We start from the raw sequence: 18,993 nt of genomic DNA on the forward strand, positions 1-18,993 counted from the left end.
CTGCGTACGCAGTCATCGGCCCCGTAAAATCCGGGCCATGAAGTATACAAAGCAAATTCATAGGTTGATCTTTGCCAGTGCATCATAAGTATTCTCCTTTCTTTTGGAAACAGAGTGGTAAAGGAGAAACATGCACAAACCTACTTACACCCAAATGCAAAGGGAAACTGATTTATTTTTAAGCTAGTAATTAAGCACTGCATTTTCAAGAGATGAAAGTGAAAGCAAGAATGACAAATTGCTGCCGCCTTTTGTGTCAAGTGAGAGTGAATTCAGTAATGAATGAACAACATATTGCTTTTCTCCTCCCCCAGGCAGCTAGTGCACATGATGCTGAGGATGGCCTTCGCTTTATGCAGGAGATGATTGAATTGTCCAGTCAGCAACAGAAGGAACAGCTGCCACCTCGAGCTGTCCAAATCATCTCCCATCCATTCCTTGGTAGAATGGTACTTACAGCTGGACCAGCACAATTTGGAACAGAACTTTCTAAGATTACCAGTGGGGTATGGATCCACTAAAACTAACCAGTGTTTGAATATATTAACATATTGTACTTATTTGGCAGTTTTTAAAAATTGCACTTAGTGGAACACATTTTACATAGCGTATGATAGTCTACTTAAGTTGATTTATCTAAGAGATTCAAGTCATATTTTATCTTTTCAATATTATTTGATAGTTTTGTTATAAATGCATTTAACAGCCCTGATTAAATATGCATGTGATGTTGATGCATTTCCATATGCTGAGTGGCAAAAATATAACTGTTTTTAAACAAAAAGGATATTTTGCCCTTAAATACTATTTAAAGGGGGGAAATTATACTTTATTAAGGGCTGTTCTGCAGTTGTTGAAGTGGAAATGTTCAGACTGTTCTGAGGAGTGGGGGTGCGTTAAGACACATTTCTGGTTGAGTCGATGGAGCTTTAGTGTTCAGCAGCCTATTATTAAAGTTGATGCTGGGTGTCGAGAAGTGAATAAAGTGTTTAATTCCCCAATACTGACAATCGGAATTGTTTTTAAAAATTACACCCATATGTAATAAAATATATATTCTGCCAGTTTATTTTGTGTGTAGGACAAAAGAAATCACCAGAAAATATAAAAGGCAGTATTTATCATGGTAGGAAATGTGGCTGTCAACCTATTTGCTAGCACCGTGTGGCTCGGCATGTTGATATGCTAACACATCAGCTAGTTGTGAGGAATATCTATTTGTATTTTTCTAGCTTTCTCTCTAACCCCTGTAGAACAGGGTGCAGCAGGTGACCTTCTCCAAACCCTCTACCAGTACTGCTGTGCAATTGGCTATTAAGGGGTACATATGATTTTTTTGTCCAATATTTCCCTCCCACCTGCTGGGAATCTTATGATCTCCACTCAACAATTCCACTGGAGGTGTGACTGAGGTTAGGATCATGATGTGTAGGGAACTGTGGTGTGAATGTATAACCTCTGAAACTAAAGAGCAGCATAGCTCCTAAGCTTTATTTTCCACCTTTCCTCTTTTAGCAATCTCTACATAAAGTCTGTGCTTGTCCAGTTAGTGCACATGATGCCGAGGTTGGCCTTCGCTTTGTGCAGGAGATGATTGAATTGTCCAGTCAGCAACTTCTGTCTGAGTTTTTGACTTTGAAGCCTTTCATTCGAAATGCACACGTTGGGCATCTGTTACAATTGTAACTCTTTTGTACAGAACAGAAATGTTTGTCTGAGCAAATGGATATCTCGTTGGGTCATAAAATGACAGTATCTGTGAGTAGTTCCTGTGAAACATAGAAAATAGGTGCAGGAATAGGCCATTCGGCCCTTCGAGCCTGCACCACCATTCAATAAGATCATGGCTGAACATTAATCCAGTACCCCTTTCCTGCTTTCTCTCCATAACCCCTTGATCCCTTTAGCTGTAAAGGCCATATTTAACTCCCTCTTGAATATACCCAATGAACTGGCATCAATAACTCTCTGCGGTAGGGAATTCCACAGGTTAACAACTCTCTGAGTGAAGAAGTTTCTCCTCATTTCAGTAATAAATGGCTTACCCCTTATCCTTAGACTATGTCCCCTGGTTCTGGACTCCCACAACATTGGGAACATTCTTCCTGCATCTAACCTGTCCAATCCCGTCAGAATTTTATATGTTTCTGAGATCCCCTCTTATCCTTCTAAACTCCAGTGAATACAGGCCCAGTTGATCCAGTCTCTCCTCATATATGTCAGTCCTGCCATCCTGGGAATCAGTCTGGTGAACCTTCGCTGCACTCCCTCAATAGCAAGAACGTCCTTCCTCAGATTAGGAGACCAAAACTGAACACAATATTCCAGGTGAGTCCTCACTAAGGCCCTGTACAACTGCAGTAAGACCGCCCTGCTCCTATACTCAAATCCCCTAGCTATGAAGGCCAACATACCATTTGCCTTCTTCACCGCCTGCTGTACCTGCATGCCAACTTTCAATGACTGATGAACCATGACACCCAGGTCTCGTTGCATCTCCCCTTTTTCTAATCTTACGCCATTCAGATAATATTCTGCCTTCGAGTTTTTGCCACCAAAGTGGATAACCTCACATTTATCCACATTATACTGCATCTGCCACTCGTTTGCCCACTCACCTAACCTGTCCAAGTCACCCTGCAGTCTTTTAGCATCCTCCTCCTCAGCTCACACCGCCACCCAACTTAGTGTCATCTGCAAACTTGGAGATATTACACTCAATTCCCTCATCTAAATCATTAATGTATATTGTAAATAGCTGGGGTCCCAGCACTGAGCCCTGCGGCACCCCACTAGTCACTGCCTGCTATTCTGAAAATGACCCGTTTATCCCGACTCTGCTTCCTGTTTGCCAATCAGTTCTCTATCCATGTCAGTACATTACCCCCAATACCATGTACTTTAATTTTGCACACCAATCTCTTGTGTGAGACCTTGTCAAAAGTCTTTTGAAAGTCCAAATACATCACATCCACCGGTACATGGCAGATTAGTGCATTTGATAGTCTGCATCCCAGAGTACTTAAGGAAGTAGCCCTAGAAATAGTGGATGCATTGGTGATCATTTTCCAACAGTCTATCGACTCTGGATCAGTTCCTGTGGACTGGAGGGTAGCTAATGTAACACCACTTTTTAAGAAAGGAGGGAGAGAGAAGGCGGGTAATTATAGTGATTAGTGCCTTGTAGATGGTGGAAAGGCTTTGGGGAGTCCGGAGGTGAGACACTCACAGCAGAATACCCAGCCTCTGACCTGCTCTTGTAGCCACAGTATTTAAGTGGCTGGTCAGTGGCGACCCCTCCCCCCAGGATGTTGATGTTAGAGGATTTGTTGATGGTAATGCCGTTGAATGTTAAGGGGTGGTGGTTAGATGTTCTCTTGTTGGAGATAGTCAACTTTTTTGGCACAAATGTTACTTGCCACTTAGCAGCTTGTCGTCCAGGTCTTGCTGCATGCGGGCATAGACTGCTTCATTATCTGAGGAGTTGTGAATGGAACTGAACACTGTGCAATCATCAACGAACATCCCCACTTCTGACCTTATGATGGAGGGAAGGTCATTGATGAAGCAGCTGAAGAAGGTTGGGCCGAGGACACTTAGTGGCACATTCTTCAGGAACGACTGTTCTATCACAATTCAGTTCAGCTGAACTGCTCCTGATAGAAACATAACATTCCAATGTGCCACTTCCAGTATGAAGCCCTCCAGGAGGGAGTGAACATTTAACATTGACCAGAAACTTAACTGAACCAGCCACTTAAAACTGTGGCTACAAGAGCAGGTCAGATGCTGGGTATTCTGCTGTGATTGTCTCACATCCAGACTCCCCAAAGCCTTTCCACCAACTACAAGACACTAATCACTATAATTACCCGCCTTGTCTCTCCCTCCTTTCTTAAAAAGTGGTGTTACATTAGCTACCCTCCAGTCCATAGGAACCGATCCAGAGTCGATAGGAAAATGATCACCAATGCATCCACTATTTCTAGGGCTACTTCCTTAAGTACTTTGGGATGCAGACTATCAGGCCCCGGGGATTTATCGGCCTTCCATCCCATTAATTTCCCCAACACAATTTCCTCCCTAATAAGGATTTCCTTCAGTTCTTCCTTCTCACTAGACTATCGGTGGAGAGTCATTCCCCTGATTCCCATTGACTTCAATATCACTAGGGCTCCTTGATGACACACTCTGTCAAATGCTGCCTTGATATCAAGGGCAGTCGCTCTCATCTCGCCTCTGAAATTCAGCTCTTTTGTCCATGTTTGGAGCAAGGCTGTAATGAAGTCTGCAGCTGAGTGGTCCTGGCCTAACCCAAACTGAGCATCAGTGTGCAGGTTATTCATGAGAAAGTGCCACTTAATAGCACTATCTACAACATCTTTCATCACTTGAGAGTAGAATGATGGGCGGTAATTAGCCGGATTGCATTTGTCCTGCTTTTTGTGGACAGGAAAAACCTGGGCAGTTTTCCACATTGTCAGATAGATGCCAGTGTTGTAGCTGTACTGGAACAGCTTGGCTAGAGGCACGGCTAGTTCTGGAGCACAAATCTTCAACACGACAGCCGGGATGTTGTCGGGACCCATAGCCTTTACTGTATCTAATGCACTCAGCTGTTTCTAGATATCATGTGGAGTGAATCAAATTAGCTGAAGACTGGCTTCTGTGATGGTGGGGACCTCAGGAGGAGTCTGAGATGGATCATCTACTGGGCACTTCTGGCTGAAGCTGATTGCAAACACTTCAGCCTTGTCTTTTGCACTCACATGCTGGGCTCTGCCATCATTGAGGATGGGGATGTTCATGGAGCCTCTTCTTCCTGTTAGTTGTTTAATTGTCCACCATCATTCACGACTGGATGTGGCAGGACTTCAGAGCTTTTATCTGATGCGTTGGTTGTGGGAACGCTTAGCTCTGTCTATAGCATGCTGCTTCCGTTCTTTAGCATGGATATAGTCCTGTGGAGCAACTTGCCCAAGGTTGGCACCTCATCTTTAGGTATGCCTGGTGCTGCTCCTGGCATGCTCTTCCACACTCTTCATTGAACCAGGGTTGGTCGCCTGGCTTGATAATGGTAGAGTGAGGGATATGCTGGACCATGAGGTCACAGATTGTGGTGGAATACAATTCTGTTATTGCTGATGTCCAGTTTTGAGCTGCTGGATCTGTTCTGAATCTATCCCATTTAGCATGGTGGTAGTGCCACACAGCACGATGGAGGGTGTCCTCGGTATGAAGACGGGACTTTGTCTCCACAAGGTCACTGCCATCAGTATGGTCATGGACAAATACACCTGCAACAAGTAGATTGGCGAGGACAAGTCAAGTAGGTTTTTCCTTCGTGTTAGTTTTCTCACCACCGGCCGCAGACCCAGTCTGGCAGCTTATGTCCTTCCGGATTTGGCCAGCTCAGTCAGTAGCTACCGAACCACTCTTGGTGATGGACATTGAAGTCCCCCACCCAGAGTATATTCTGTGTTTTTGCTACTCTCAATGCTTCTTCCAAATGATGTTCAACATGGAGGCGTACTGATTCATCAGCTGAGGGAGGGCAGTAAGTGGTAATCAGGAGGTTTCCTTGCCTATGTTTGACCTGATGCCATGTGACTTCATGGGGGCCAGAATCAACGTAGCGGACTCCCAGGGCCACTCCCTCCCTTCCATATATCACTACCTCTGGTGGGTCTGACCTGCCAGTGGGACAGGACATAGCCAGGGATGGTGATGGGTCTGGGACATTGGCTGAAAGCTATGATTCTGAGAGTATGACTATGTCAGGGGTATGGCAAGAAAGCAGGAATGGGGTACTGAAGTTGCATGTTCAGCCATGAATTCATTGAATGGCGGTGCAGGCTCAAGGGCCGAATGGCCTACTCCTGCACCTATTTTCTATGTTTCTATGTCAGGCTGTTGCTTGACTAGTCTGTGGGACAGCTCTCCCAATTTTGGCAGGAGGACTTTGCAGGGTCGACTGGGCTGGGCATAACGTTGTTGTGTCCGAAGCCAATGGTCTGTCTGGTTTTATTATTATTTATTGTACAGGTAGTGGTTGTTACAACTGGATGGCTTGAGAGGCCATTTCAGAGGACAATTAAGAGTCAACCACATTGCTGTGGGTCTAGAGTCACACCAGATTTCCTTCCCTGAAGGACACTCGTGAACCAGATGGGTTTTTACGACAATCCGGTAGTTTCATGTTCACCATTCCAATACTAGCTTTTTATTCCAGGTTTATTTAATTAACTAACTGAATTTAAATTCCACAGCTGCCGTGTTGGGGACTGACGCACCATTTCCTGGCACACGCCTACAGCAACCGACCTTTCTTGCACCAACCTCCATCACTGCGGCAAAGACGCTGCAACACTGGGGTGCCTTGCTGTGCACGGCTTGGTCTGGCAGAATTGGAGGAGCCATGGGGGAATCCCCTAAATACAGACTCGGTGGTGGAGGATGTTTCAGCTGTCCCACACGGAGCTGGTGTATCCTCCTCTGTCTCCACCACCAACTCCACCTCCATTGGCTGCCGGATCAGTGGTTCTTCGTCTTCCTCTTCCTCTTCTCTTCCTCGTCAGGAGAGGGCTGGGTGACGCCAGAGGTGGAGGCAGTGGGTCTGCCATCTGTGTCGCTGTGGTCTGAATCATCCGAGCCTGGAAGTACAAAACAGCATTTAAAAAAGCTTGCCACCAGGGGAGGGATCAGGGTCACATGAGTAAACAGTACAGTGTCTTACTTAAATGTTCACCACTGCTGCAGTACTGCATTATATATCGCAGACAGACCATACATATATGCATTGCGTTACATGCCCCCCAACATTGCAGTACATCACATGAGGCCAACATTATATTACAAACTTGCATTATATTACATCAGGCCAACATTACAGTTACAGTTACATTACATGACACGAGAGGACCGCAACACAGACTGCATTTTATTCAACTTAAGAACATAAGAAGTAGGAGCAGGAGTCGGCCATACGGCCCCTCGAGCCTGCTCCGCCAATCAATAAGATCATGGCTGATCTGATCATGGACTCAGCTCCACTCCCCTTCCTGCTCCCCATAACCCCTTATCCCCTTATCATTTAAGACACTGTCTATTTCTGTTTTAAATTTATTCAATGTCCACAGCTCTCTGAGGCAGCGAATTCCACAGATTCACAATCATCAGAGAAGAAATTTCTCCTCATCTGTTTTAAATGGGCGGCCCCTTGTTCTAAGATCATGCCCTCTAGTTCTAGTCTTTCCCCATCAGTGGAAACATCCTCTCTGCATCCACCTTGTCAAGCCCTGTCATAATCTTATATGTTTCGATATGATCACCTCTCATTCTTCTGAATTCCAATGAGTAGAGGCTCAACCTACTCAACCTTGCCTCATAAGTCAACCCCCTCATCCCCGGAATCAACCTAGTGAACCTTCTTTGAACTGCCTCCAAAGCAAGTATATCGTTTTGTAAATATGGAAACCAAAACTGCACGCAGTATTCCAGGTGTGGCCTCACCAATACCCTGTATAACTGTAGCAAGACTTCCCTGCTTTTATACTCCATCCCCTTTGCAATAAAGGCCAAGATTCCATTGGCATTCCTGATCACTTGCTGTACCTGCATACTATCCTTTTGTGTTTCATGCACAAGTACCCCCAGGTCCCGCTGTACTGCAGCACTTTGCAATCTTTCTCCATTTAAATAATAACTTGCTCTTTGATTTTTTTTCTGCCAAAGTGCATGACCTCACACTTTCCAACATTATACTCCATCTGCCAAATTTTTGCCCACTTAGCTTTTCCACATTGCCCACATTGCTTTTCCTCCCATCTTTGTATCATCAGCAAACTTGGCTACGTTACACTCAGTCCCTTCTTCCAAGTCGTTAATATAGATTGTAAATAGTTGGGGTCCCAGCACTGATCCCTGCGGCACCCCACTAGTTACTAGTTACCATCTTCTTGTGTGAGTGGGTCAGCTCCAATGCTGGTGGTGGAACGGTTGCTATCCCAAACCAGGGACAGGGCATAGTTCTCAATATCAGTAAGAGGCTCCTGGGTTGTGGGTCATCCCCCCCGTGCGAAGCTGATTGGCTGCTATTGCAGATGTCATCTTCTGCAGAAAGTAAAGTAAATCAAAGTAAAAAAAACTTCAATACATTTAACATCGCACAGACACACAAACACACATTTTTAAAAAGCGGAGGGGGGGGGCGGGGCGGGGGAGAAACATAAATAAAGTCATTACTTAATCTTGCTACCCTTGGTTAGCTCGCAGTACCTCTTTGTTATGTGCTCCAGAAGGGCAGATAACTCCGTCTCATTGAAGGTAGGCGCCCTCAACCTCCTGTCCTTCTCGATGTTTCTGCGCTTTGATATCTTTTTTAACATTGTCATAATCTTTTTATTGGTATGAATTTTGGTTTGTTAAATATCTCCTCTTGTCTTCAAAGTGAAGAATTATTAGTTGTTAGCAATATATTTACATTGTGCTATGTATTTTTAAACTAACTGCCCATCGACTACATTGCTGCTCCTTCCCACACGCTCTCTCTCTCTCTTCACCCCGCATGCGCGAGTGATCCCTGACCCCGAAATCGCGGGAAAACGCTTGTGCAAAAAAAAAACAGCATGCCACACTGCCCATCGAACAGAAAGTCGACCTCGATCGACTACTAGGATACATACCGGCCGATGCAGACTGCTGACAAACAGCCAAAGTTTTTTGACCAATTTTGTCCTCTTTGGTCTCGGCGGTGTGAAATGACATACTGCCAAGAAATGGGCGGACCTTATGCATCGACCAATTTCAGCCCCCATGAGGTTTCAGTCAGTTTTCCACCGAAGTTACGGCAGCAGATCGGGGGAACTCCCGTGGAAATTCTACATCCTAGTGTTTATTTATTCGTGTCTCCAGCTCCTGATTTGATTTTCCACTTTCAATAAACCTATTTCAGTTGGAAAGGTGCGATGAATTCTGCATGCCATCATCAATTACTGATCAATAAATGGGACTGCTGGTTGCACCAGACTGATTTGCGGGACCCTGTAGGTTTATTCTCCCTTTTTCCTGCCATGGTAAGCCATGCACACAAAGTGTCAGCTGTGGCTCAGTGGGTAGCACTCTCGCCTTTGAGTCAGAAGGTTGTGGGTTCAAGTCACATTCCAGAGACTTGAGCACAAAAATCTAGGCTGCCACTCCAGTAAAGGACTGAGGGAGCGCTGCATTGTCGGAGTTGCCATCTTTCAGAGGAGATGTTAAACCGAGGCTCCATCTGCTCTCTCAGTTCGACATAAAACTATTTAGAAGACGAGCAGGGGCGTTATCCTGGTGTCTTGGTCAATATTTATCCTTCAATCAACATCATTAAAAAAAATTTATCTGGTAATTATCACATTGCTGTTTGTGGGAGCTTGCTGTGCGCAATTTGGCTGCTACATTACAACAGTGACTACACTTCAAAAGTACTTAATTGGCCATAAAGCGCTTTGGGACATCCTGGCGGTCATGAAAGGCGCTGTATAAATGCAAGTCTTTTCACAGCTCTCTAGCTGAGAACAGATAAAGGCTCTCCATACGATCATGTGGAAATCAAACTTATGATTCCCGTATTTGAATTGGAAACCAGTCAGATTATTGCTGAGCTTCTTAGTGAGTCTTTCCTCCAATTGTACTTTAATATGACAATAGAGACTAGCTATGAAGATATTTTTTGCTGTGCAAAAGTTGATTGCATTTCTTATTTGCATTTCAAAATTCTCTCTAGGTTCGGGGTTTTGTCGCTAAGTGTGAACCCTACAGTGGCTGTTCAGAGGTAACAAATCCTGAATTGATCAAGGGAAAAATTGCCCTGATGCAACGAGGCCATTGCATGTTTGCTGAGAAGGCACGGAATGCACAGAAAGCTGGGGCGATAGGTGGCATTGTCATTGGTAAGGGGAGCAATTCTTCTTTTCACTTTGATAACAATATAAAACAGATTATTTATTGATATAGAGTTGTGTGAGAAAATGAACATCCCCACTTCATTATTACAGAAGTTGAAATAATTTCAGATTTTCAGATTGTTTTACAGATTAGAATTGTTGAATAAAGATTTCCTCAGGTTAATTGGCATTATTTAATATCCAGTTCATAAGCTATATCTTAATGCTGGTTTTATTTTAATGATCTGCAATCAAAATATAATTTATACTCCATTTCTTACGGTATGCCCTAACCAAAGTCACAAATGATGATCTCTACGATTATGACCATGATGCATTATCCTTCCTAGTCCTCGACCTGACTGTAGGCATACCATACGGTCAACTATACCATCCTCCTCCAACACCTCTCCTTTGTCATCTAACTGGGTGGAGTTCCCTCGCTTGGTCCCACTCTTGCCTATCTAATCATAGCCAGAGCATCTCAGGCAACATCTGTGCATTTTGTCTGCACTGTTATTTCTGGAAACCTCAAGGACCTATCTTTGGCTACCTCCTCTTCCTCATCTTTAGACTTGGGGTCAGCTGATGACGCCCAGCTCTTGCCCTTTCTACTTCCTCTGTGCTGTCAGACTGCTCGTCCGACATCCAGTTTTGCATGAACTACAATTTCTTCGGCTAAACAATGGGAAGGCCAAAGCCATCGGCCCCTGCCACAAACTCCATACCCTTGCCAATGACTCCATCTTCTCCCGGGCTTCTCTTGAACCAGAGTGATTACAACTTTGCTGTCCTATTCAAGCCCCTAAGCTGAGCTTTCGTCCCTATCCATCACAAAGACTACTGACTTCCACCAAAGCATCGCCTGCCTCCAACCTTACCTCAGCCCATCTGCTGCTGGAACCCCTCATCCATGTCTTTGTCAGCTTCAGACTCGACTGGCCAGCCTCCCATCTTGCACCCTCAGTAAACTTCAGCTCATCTAAAATTTTGCTGCCCATCTCCTGTCCTACAGCAATTCCTGCTCACTCATCCCTGTCCTTGCTGACCTTCATTGGTTCTCGGTCTCACCATATTTTCATTCTCGTACTTAAATCCCTTTGTCGACGGAGCTTTACTGTACATTTAGCCTGTGCAAAAAGTGCCTCGAGTGCTTGATGTTTTTGAGCTAGTTGAGAATAAGCATGTTATTAATGGGAAATGGGCATAACACTGCAGCAAGGGAAATGGTCTTAATGTCTTCAATTTATGGACCTTCTCCAAATCTCTGTATCCCTGCCTCCTTCAGCCAAAAATATTTAGCGTTTCAGTCCAAAGTTGTAATGATTAACATTGACTAGTACAAGTAATTTTCATTAATGTGCAGTAATGAAGATATTGAGGATTGGACTTTTCTTACTCATGTGTTATTGGTGCATACCAATTGGATGCCTAAATTGTGCACTTTAAAGTCAGCCATTTTTGACTTGAGTGTCACTGTTTGCAAAATGAATAAATAAGCAAGCTATATTAGCAGTTTGATAAATCTCTGTATAGCTCGAAACTAATGTTTAACTTGGACCAAAGCACTGAATCTGCTTGGCTAAAGAGCTATCCTGTACGAAAATACTTTCCCATTTCCCTGCTGTTTTGATTGAGTAATAGTGTTCTGATGTTAGCAGATGGTAAAGTAAGACACTGTATAGCTCAAGTTGATGAGATGCAAATCTCCTCTGCTGGCTTTAAGGATCCTATGGGAAATGGATGTGAGGAATAACAGTCCAGTTCCTAGTCGGCCTGGGCCCACAGCACAGAATGCCTCAAATTTGGCACTGACTGACGGTCTCATTCAGAAATACCACAGAAAGGTCTAGTGTGTTCTCTACTAAAGCTTGGGCCTGAGGCACATTGTTGAGGCAGAATAGAGAGAGCTTTAATCTGCCTTTAACCATGTCCTAGGTGCCTGAAATGAAAAATGTTCCATAGCTGCAGAGCTATCATTCCTCAACTTATTGATCACAAATTTCATGAAAAAAAGTGACATTGAATGTGAAGCTCTGTCACCTCCACAGCCTGAGAGGGACCAGCTTACCCTACAGCCCTCACCTATTAGCTATATTATGCAGAAGGATGACATCTTTAGTAGGCTCAGAAGAGTTTGCACATCCAGGTGTATGCTGCTGCTGTTTTAACTGAATTTGCTGTTGGGCAGATGACAATGAAGGAAGCAGCAGTGACACAGCTCCACTCTTCCAGATGGCTGGTGATGGAAGGAACACCGATGATGTCACAATTCCAATGCTTTTCCTCTTTAATAAAGAAGGAAATATTATACTCAATGCCATGCAGGAGTACCAGGAAGTGGAAGTGCTGCTGTCGGATAAAGCTAAGGATAGAAGTAAGTTTATACCAACAATAAATGATCTTTCTTTTGCAAATTACCCAAAATGATTTGTCATGATGTTTATAATTCTTTAAATGCAGGTAGTAACCTGAATATTTCGAGTATGCGTGGGTTGGTAAATTCAGCTATCTCTATATCTCTATACAACCCTGGGCAGCCTTTTTTCAAAAATGTTTTCACATAATACACCATGATACTGAAATAACCACTATTATTACTGTAATAAAACCATTCAAATGCCAGGACTGGATTTATTACTGTATAAGTAACCCTACACTACAAACATTAAAAGTTAAAGCATTTCAAGAAAAAAATGAAAATTGCTGCTTTTAGTCTTCGTTTCTCTCCCTATCTCTCTCATTTTTTTGTAATCTAACCTAATCTCTCTCAACTTTTGTTTTTAAAATAATGGTAGTTACCTGCCCTTGTGTATTTTCTGGGTCCCATCAACCATTCTGGGTGTAGAAGCCCAGTCTCCAAGATTGGATTTTGATTTGGTTTTTAAAAAAAAGGCTTTCAATCAATTGTGACTCATTGTCCGAAAGATTGACCTGTTTGTTTTGCAGTTTAACTTTCTCATTTCAGCCATGTAGGACTGTCCATGTTCTGCGAGCTTCACAAATTAAGCAGAGTGCATGAAGTCAGGCAGATCCTTTGAATTTCACTGATTTTAGAAGACATTGGTAAATTTCATGGTGATTTCCGGATGTTACGGAGTGCCATTTTCTCATGGTACCTGTGTGAAGGTAGCCCTCGAGCAAGTCACTGCTCTGGATTGTGGCCCTTGACAAAAAGTTAGTGAGTATGCCTCATGTATATGAATGAAAAATACTTTTTCCATTTTGTGAACCTCAAGTTCACTGTGCACATCTGCTTTGTGCTTTCATGAAACTACACATATGTAAATTATATAAATAAAATAGATGGACTTCTTTCAAAACAGAATTAAATAAGATCACTAGTAAAGGGGGTTAACATATCCTTACATAAAGATATACACAGGTTTCAGTGAGCATAACTGGATGTTCCAGGGTACCATTTATGGGCGCTGCATAGAACATCAATATTTTTGGGACAACCAGACACTTTTTGCCAGCATGGCTTATACTGACAAAACAGCTCTGGACCTGTGAGGCTTTTCACAGACCTGCTGGTTTTAGATTTTTTTTTAAATCATGATGTACGTGTGTGGAATGTATCTGCTGGGTAGTATAAATAAAGTGGTAAATGACCATGTGCAGGTGCTGTTCAATTAATGGTTTAATAGTCACAATACCATGTACATGTTCATGGGTCAGATTTGACCCATGGCCTGGAGTTGCTATACATAGTGAGTGTATGTATGTGGGTTTTTTTGTGGACAGGACATACCTGGGCAGTTTTCTACATTGTCGGGTAGATGCCAGTGTTGTAGCTGTACTGGAACAGCTTGGCTAGAGGCACAGCTAGTTCTGGAGTACAAGTCTTCAGCACGACAGCCAGAATGTTGTCTGGGCCCATGGCCTTTGCTGTATCCATTGCGCTCGGCTGTTTCTTGATCTCACGTGGAGTGAATCGAATTGGCTGAAGACTGGACTCTGTGACGGTGGGTCGTCAGGAGAAGGCCAAGGTGGATCATCCACTCGGCATTTCTGGCTGAGGATGGTTGCAAACGCATCAGCCTTGTCTTTTGCACTCACGTGCTGGGCTCTGTCATCATTGAGAATGGGGATATTCAGGGAGCCTCCTCCTCCCGCTAGTTGTTTAATTGTCCACCACCGTTCACAACTGGATGTGGCAGGACTGCAGAGCTTTGATCTGATCCGTTGATTGTGGGATCGCTTAGCTCTGTTTATAGCATGCTGCTTCCGCTGTTGAGCATGCATGTGTTGCAACTTCCCCAGGTTGGCACCTCATTGTTTGATATGCCTGGTGTTGCTCCTGGCATGCTTTTCTGCACTCCTCATTGAATCAGGCTAGTTGCCCTGACTTGATGGTACATAGGAACATAGGAATATAGGAACAGGAGTAGGCCATTTAGCCCCTCGAGCCTGTTCTACCATGCAATGAGATTGTGGTTGATCTGCGACTTAACTCCATATACCTGCCTTTTCCCAATATCCCTTAATACATCTCCGATTTAAAATTAACAATTGATCTAGCATCAATTACTGTTTGCAGAAGAGAGTTTCAAACTTCTATCACCCTTTGTGTAGAATTGTTTCCTAATTTCACTCCTGAAAGGTCTGGCTCTAATTTTTGGCCAATGCCCCCTAGTCCTAGAATCCCCAACCAATGGAAATAGCTACTCTCTATCTACCCTATCTGTTCCCCTCCTGCACTCCTCATTGAACCTCTGGCTTGATGGTAGTGGTAGAGTATGGGATATGCGTTTACAGATTGTGATGGAATACAATTCTGCTGCTGCCAATGGCCTGCAGCGCCTTATTGATGCCCAGATTTGAGCTGCTAGATCTGTTCTGAATCTATCCCATTTAGCACGGTGGTAGTGCCACACAACACGATGGAGGGTGTCCTTTGTGTAATGGTGGGTCAGTCATTACAACTGAGTGGCTTGAGAGGCCATTTCAGAATCAACCACATTGTTGTGGGTCTTGAGTCACATATAGGCCAGACCAGGTAAGGATGGCAGATTTCCTTCCCTAAAGGACATTAGTGAACCAAATGTGTTTTTATGATAAGCAAAAGGTAGTATCAGTCTTACTGATGCTAGCTTTTTATTCCAGATTTATTTAATTGAATTTAAATTCCCCAGCTGCCATGGTGGTTTTTGAACTCATGTCTCTGGATCATTGGTCCAGGCCTCTGGATTACTAGTTCAGTAACATAATCACTATGCTACCATTCCCATATATATATATATATATGTGTGTGTGTGTGTGTGTGTATATGTATAAGTGTGTATATATAAATATACCAGCTGTAGAATAATGATTAGTTTATTCTTATTTGTAACCAGTTTATGTTGCATTGTTTTTCTTTTTTTGCATCACATGGACAATATTAACAGCCACAATTATTAAAGGTAAAAGAATTACAAACTACATTAGCAGTAAGTAGTTCTTCAAAATGCACCATTTTTATTTATCTTCTCCAAATAAATCATCTGTAAAGTCATTTCCCCCACCCCCGGGCCAAATGTATCATGCAGCAAAGAGGATGCGTGTTCGGCCTTCTACTGGTGCCATTTTGAATCAGCTACCAGAAAGTGTGTAATAATGGCTTTCAGGCAATTGTCCCTTCAACTGTACCCCCTCTTCTTCAGGGAGACATATTTCAACTCTGTGTGGCTGCTCCCCAAAGCAACTCGGCTGAGATTAGGAACTCAGTAGCATGAACAATTAATCTTCAAATTCAAATTAATGCTGTTACGTTTAACTGAAAATGTTGGGATTATTCTTGGGGGACTCCAGAGGTAATGGTGCGGGAGCGGGAAGAGAAGCCATTGCAGGAGATTCTCTGGCTACGACTGGATGGATAAGAATGGAACCAGACGAGGGCAGTCTCACCCAGCTGGAAAACTAAGAGACGTTGGAAGAGGATGGTGTGGTAACCATGTCAAAGGCTGCAGACAGGTCGAGAAGGACGTGGAGGGATAGTTTACCATTGTTATAGTCACGTAGGATGTCATTTGATGAGAACTGTTTGTGCTGTGGAGGGGCGGATACCTGATTGGAGGGATTCAAACATGGAGTTGCAGGAAAATGGGCAAGGGTTTGGAAGGCGACAACATATTCAAGGATTTTGGAGAAGGGAGGTTGGAGATGGGGGGGCCAAGCAGGGAAGTTGGATGGTCAGCAGATGTGGGAATAGGGTCATGGCTTGGAGAGAAAATGAGGGGAAGATAGGAGAGAACCCTGCGAGTTCAGTGCGAGGGCAGGAAGGAACCTTCGAGGAAGTTTGGCTTGGTGGGCTAAAGGAAGGGAAGGAAATGGCAGACACAGCTGAACAGATGGTCTCAATCTTAGTGACAAAGAAATCCATTAGCTCCTGATACTTGTTGGAGGTGAGGGTGGAAGGGTCAGGGGACAGAGGTTTAAGACGATGATTTATAGTAGAAGAAAAGCCGGGGTTTGTCCTTGCATTCCAGGATGATTCTGGAATAGTGAGGAATTTTGACAGACGAGAGCAGGAGCCGATAGTGCTTTATGTGGTCCAGCCAGATCTGGCAATGAATGGCTAAAGCAGTTGTCCGCCATAGACATTCAAGTCTGCGCCCCTTGGTCTCCAGGGAATGGAGATGTGGGCAGTACCAGGGAGAACAATCGGGTGAGAGAAAGTGTAAGGGTTTTACTGGGGACAAGGGCATCAAAGGTGGAGGTGAGAGTATGATTGAGCAGATAAGTAGCTGCAGAAATATTGTGGCGAATGGAGGGCCAATGGCTAAACAGTTGGGAATTTGAAAGTGCCATTGTAAGTGACTTGGGGAAAGTTTGTTCCGGGGCGGATGCTGAAGGAAGTAGGGTTGGGAAGGAGAAAGGGGGATGTGAGTGGAGAGCGATACAAGGAAGTGATCGGAGATAGTCTTATCTGTAATTGACACAATGGGAGTAGAGAGACCACTGGACATGGCACGGTCGAGGAGTGTGAGTTTATATGGAGAGACAGGTTAAGCTTGGACAGGAGGGAAGTGAACCCTCAGGAGAGAGAGCAAGATGAGTTGAGAGAGAGAGAGGTTGAAATATCTGAGGATCAGAAGTCGCTTAGTTCAGGGCTGAGGGAGGAAAGAAGTGAGGATATCTCGTTAAGTTTAAGTTAGCATGGCAACCTGCCATAGGACGTACGGTATATGTTCATTTGACCATATTATCCAGGTACTAATGCTGCCTGGCCTACAGATATTAAGGTAGGTACAATCTATAAGGTGACAGACTGCATGGAAGAATCAAAACTCAGTGTGAACACGAGCTGGTATAAGCTGTGGACTGAAACTGTAGGAATATTTGGAAACCGAATAGAATTTCCTACTGACTTTTTTCAGGTGTTGGTTTGGAGTTTCTCCCTGAATTATATAAAACAGTGGTCACTGTATGCTTCCAACTGAGTGACCAAAAAGACCATTATTTATAAATATGAAGTGTTCACCTTCTATTCTCAAGAGTCCTACCTTATTTATGCCACATTAATTCACTGTGGGTTTGTCTCAATTTCATCTAAACTGTAAGTTGTATTGAGAATTCCCAATTCAAATCAAATTGTCGCAAAGATCACCTGTTGATATGAGATGAAATTAGTAGATTGAAGAAATATCATGTTTATAATTATCAACATTCTAAAATATGATTCAATTGAATCTTGTGGTTGCTGTACAGTGTCCAGGATACTACTGTTTTGTAAGAGCCACCTATCAACAAGAGCAGGCATTGACGACGCGATCCAACATCGACTCCAGTGCGCCAGTGCAGCCTTCGGTTGCCTGAGGAAAAGAGTGTTTGAAGACCAGGCCCTCAAAACTGTCACCAAGCTCATGGTCTACAGGGCTGTATAATACCAGCCCTCCTGTATGGCTCAGAAACATGGACCATGTACAGTAGACACCTCAAGTCACTGGAGAAATATCACCAATGATGTCTCTGCAAAATCCTACAAGTCCTCTGGGAGGACAGACGCACCAACATTAGCGTCCTCGTCCAGGTCAACATCCCAAGCATCGAAGCACTGACCACACTTGGATCAGCTCCGCTGGGCAGACCACATCATTCGCATGCCAGACACGAGACTCCCAAAGCAAGCACTCTACTCTGGCTCGTTTGCTTTGAAGGAGTTCAAAGGTGGGCAGCGGAAGCGTTACAAAGACACACTCAAAGCTTCCCTGATAAAGTGCAACATCCCCACTGACACTTGGGAGTCCCTGGCCAAAGACCGCCCTAAGTGGAGGAAGTGCATCTGGGAGGGCGCTGAGCTCCTCGAGGCTCATCGCCGAGAGCATGCAGAAATCAAGCATGTGGCAGCGGAAAGAGCGTGCAGCAAACCAGTCCCACCCATCCCTTCCCTCAGCGACTACTTGTCCTACCTGTGACGGAGACTGTGGTTCTTAAATTGGACTGTTCAGCCACCTAAGAACTCATGTTAAGAGTGGAAGCAAGTCTTCCTCGATTCCAAGGGACTGCCTATGATGATGATGACTGTTTTGTAATGTAGGAAGAGCTCTATACAACTATTAAATAACATTTAGTATATAATTAGAGATGAATGACCAAATTTACTGAATACAACAACAACTTGTATTTATATAGCGCCTTTAATGTAGTGAAACGTCCCAAGGCGCTTCAGAGAAGTATTATGCAATAAAAATTTGACACCGAACCTCATAAGTAGAAATTAGCGCAGGTGACCAAAAGCTTGATTAAAGAGGTATGTTTTAAGGAGAGCCTTGAAGGAGGAAAGAGGGGTAGAGAGGTTTAGGCAGGGAGTTGCAGAGCTTGGGGCCTAGGCAACAGAAGGCATGGCCACCAATGGTTGAGCGATTATAATCGGGGATGCTCAGGAAGGCATAATTAGAGGAGCACAGACATCTCTGGGGAGCGGGGAGGCAGCTGTGGGGCTGGAGGAGATTACAGAGATAGAGAGGGCGAGGCCACGGAGGGATTTGAAAATAAGAATGAGAATTTTGAAATCGAGGCGTTACTTAAAAGGAAGCCAATGTAGGTCAGTGAGCACAGGGGTGATGGGTGAGCGGGACTTGGT

General features: G+C 44.0%; 1 protein-coding gene across 2 annotated transcripts in view; it reads left to right on the top strand.

Annotated features, from left to right (window-relative positions):
- The window catches only part of edem3 (ER degradation enhancer, mannosidase alpha-like 3), a 97,846-nt gene that overhangs the window by 74,241 nt on the left and 4,612 nt on the right, over nucleotides 1–18,993 (top strand). Inside the window, exons 17-20 of one of the 2 annotated variants that reach the window (XM_070887178.1) lie at nucleotides 315–506; nucleotides 9,764–9,929; nucleotides 12,115–12,300; nucleotides 17,619–18,818. In XM_070887178.1, the coding sequence (XP_070743279.1) occupies nucleotides 315–506; nucleotides 9,764–9,929; nucleotides 12,115–12,300; nucleotides 17,619–17,794 (720 nt within the window). In that variant the 3' untranslated portion in view covers nucleotides 17,795–18,818. Of the gene's footprint in view, nucleotides 1–314; nucleotides 507–9,763; nucleotides 9,930–12,114; nucleotides 12,301–17,618; nucleotides 18,819–18,993 lie in introns of those variants that run through there. The other variant, XM_070887177.1, reaches the window with a different exon arrangement.

Source organism: Pristiophorus japonicus, chromosome 8, assembly GCF_044704955.1.
Source record: "Pristiophorus japonicus isolate sPriJap1 chromosome 8, sPriJap1.hap1, whole genome shotgun sequence".
Taxonomy (NCBI): Eukaryota; Metazoa; Chordata; class Chondrichthyes; family Pristiophoridae; genus Pristiophorus; species Pristiophorus japonicus.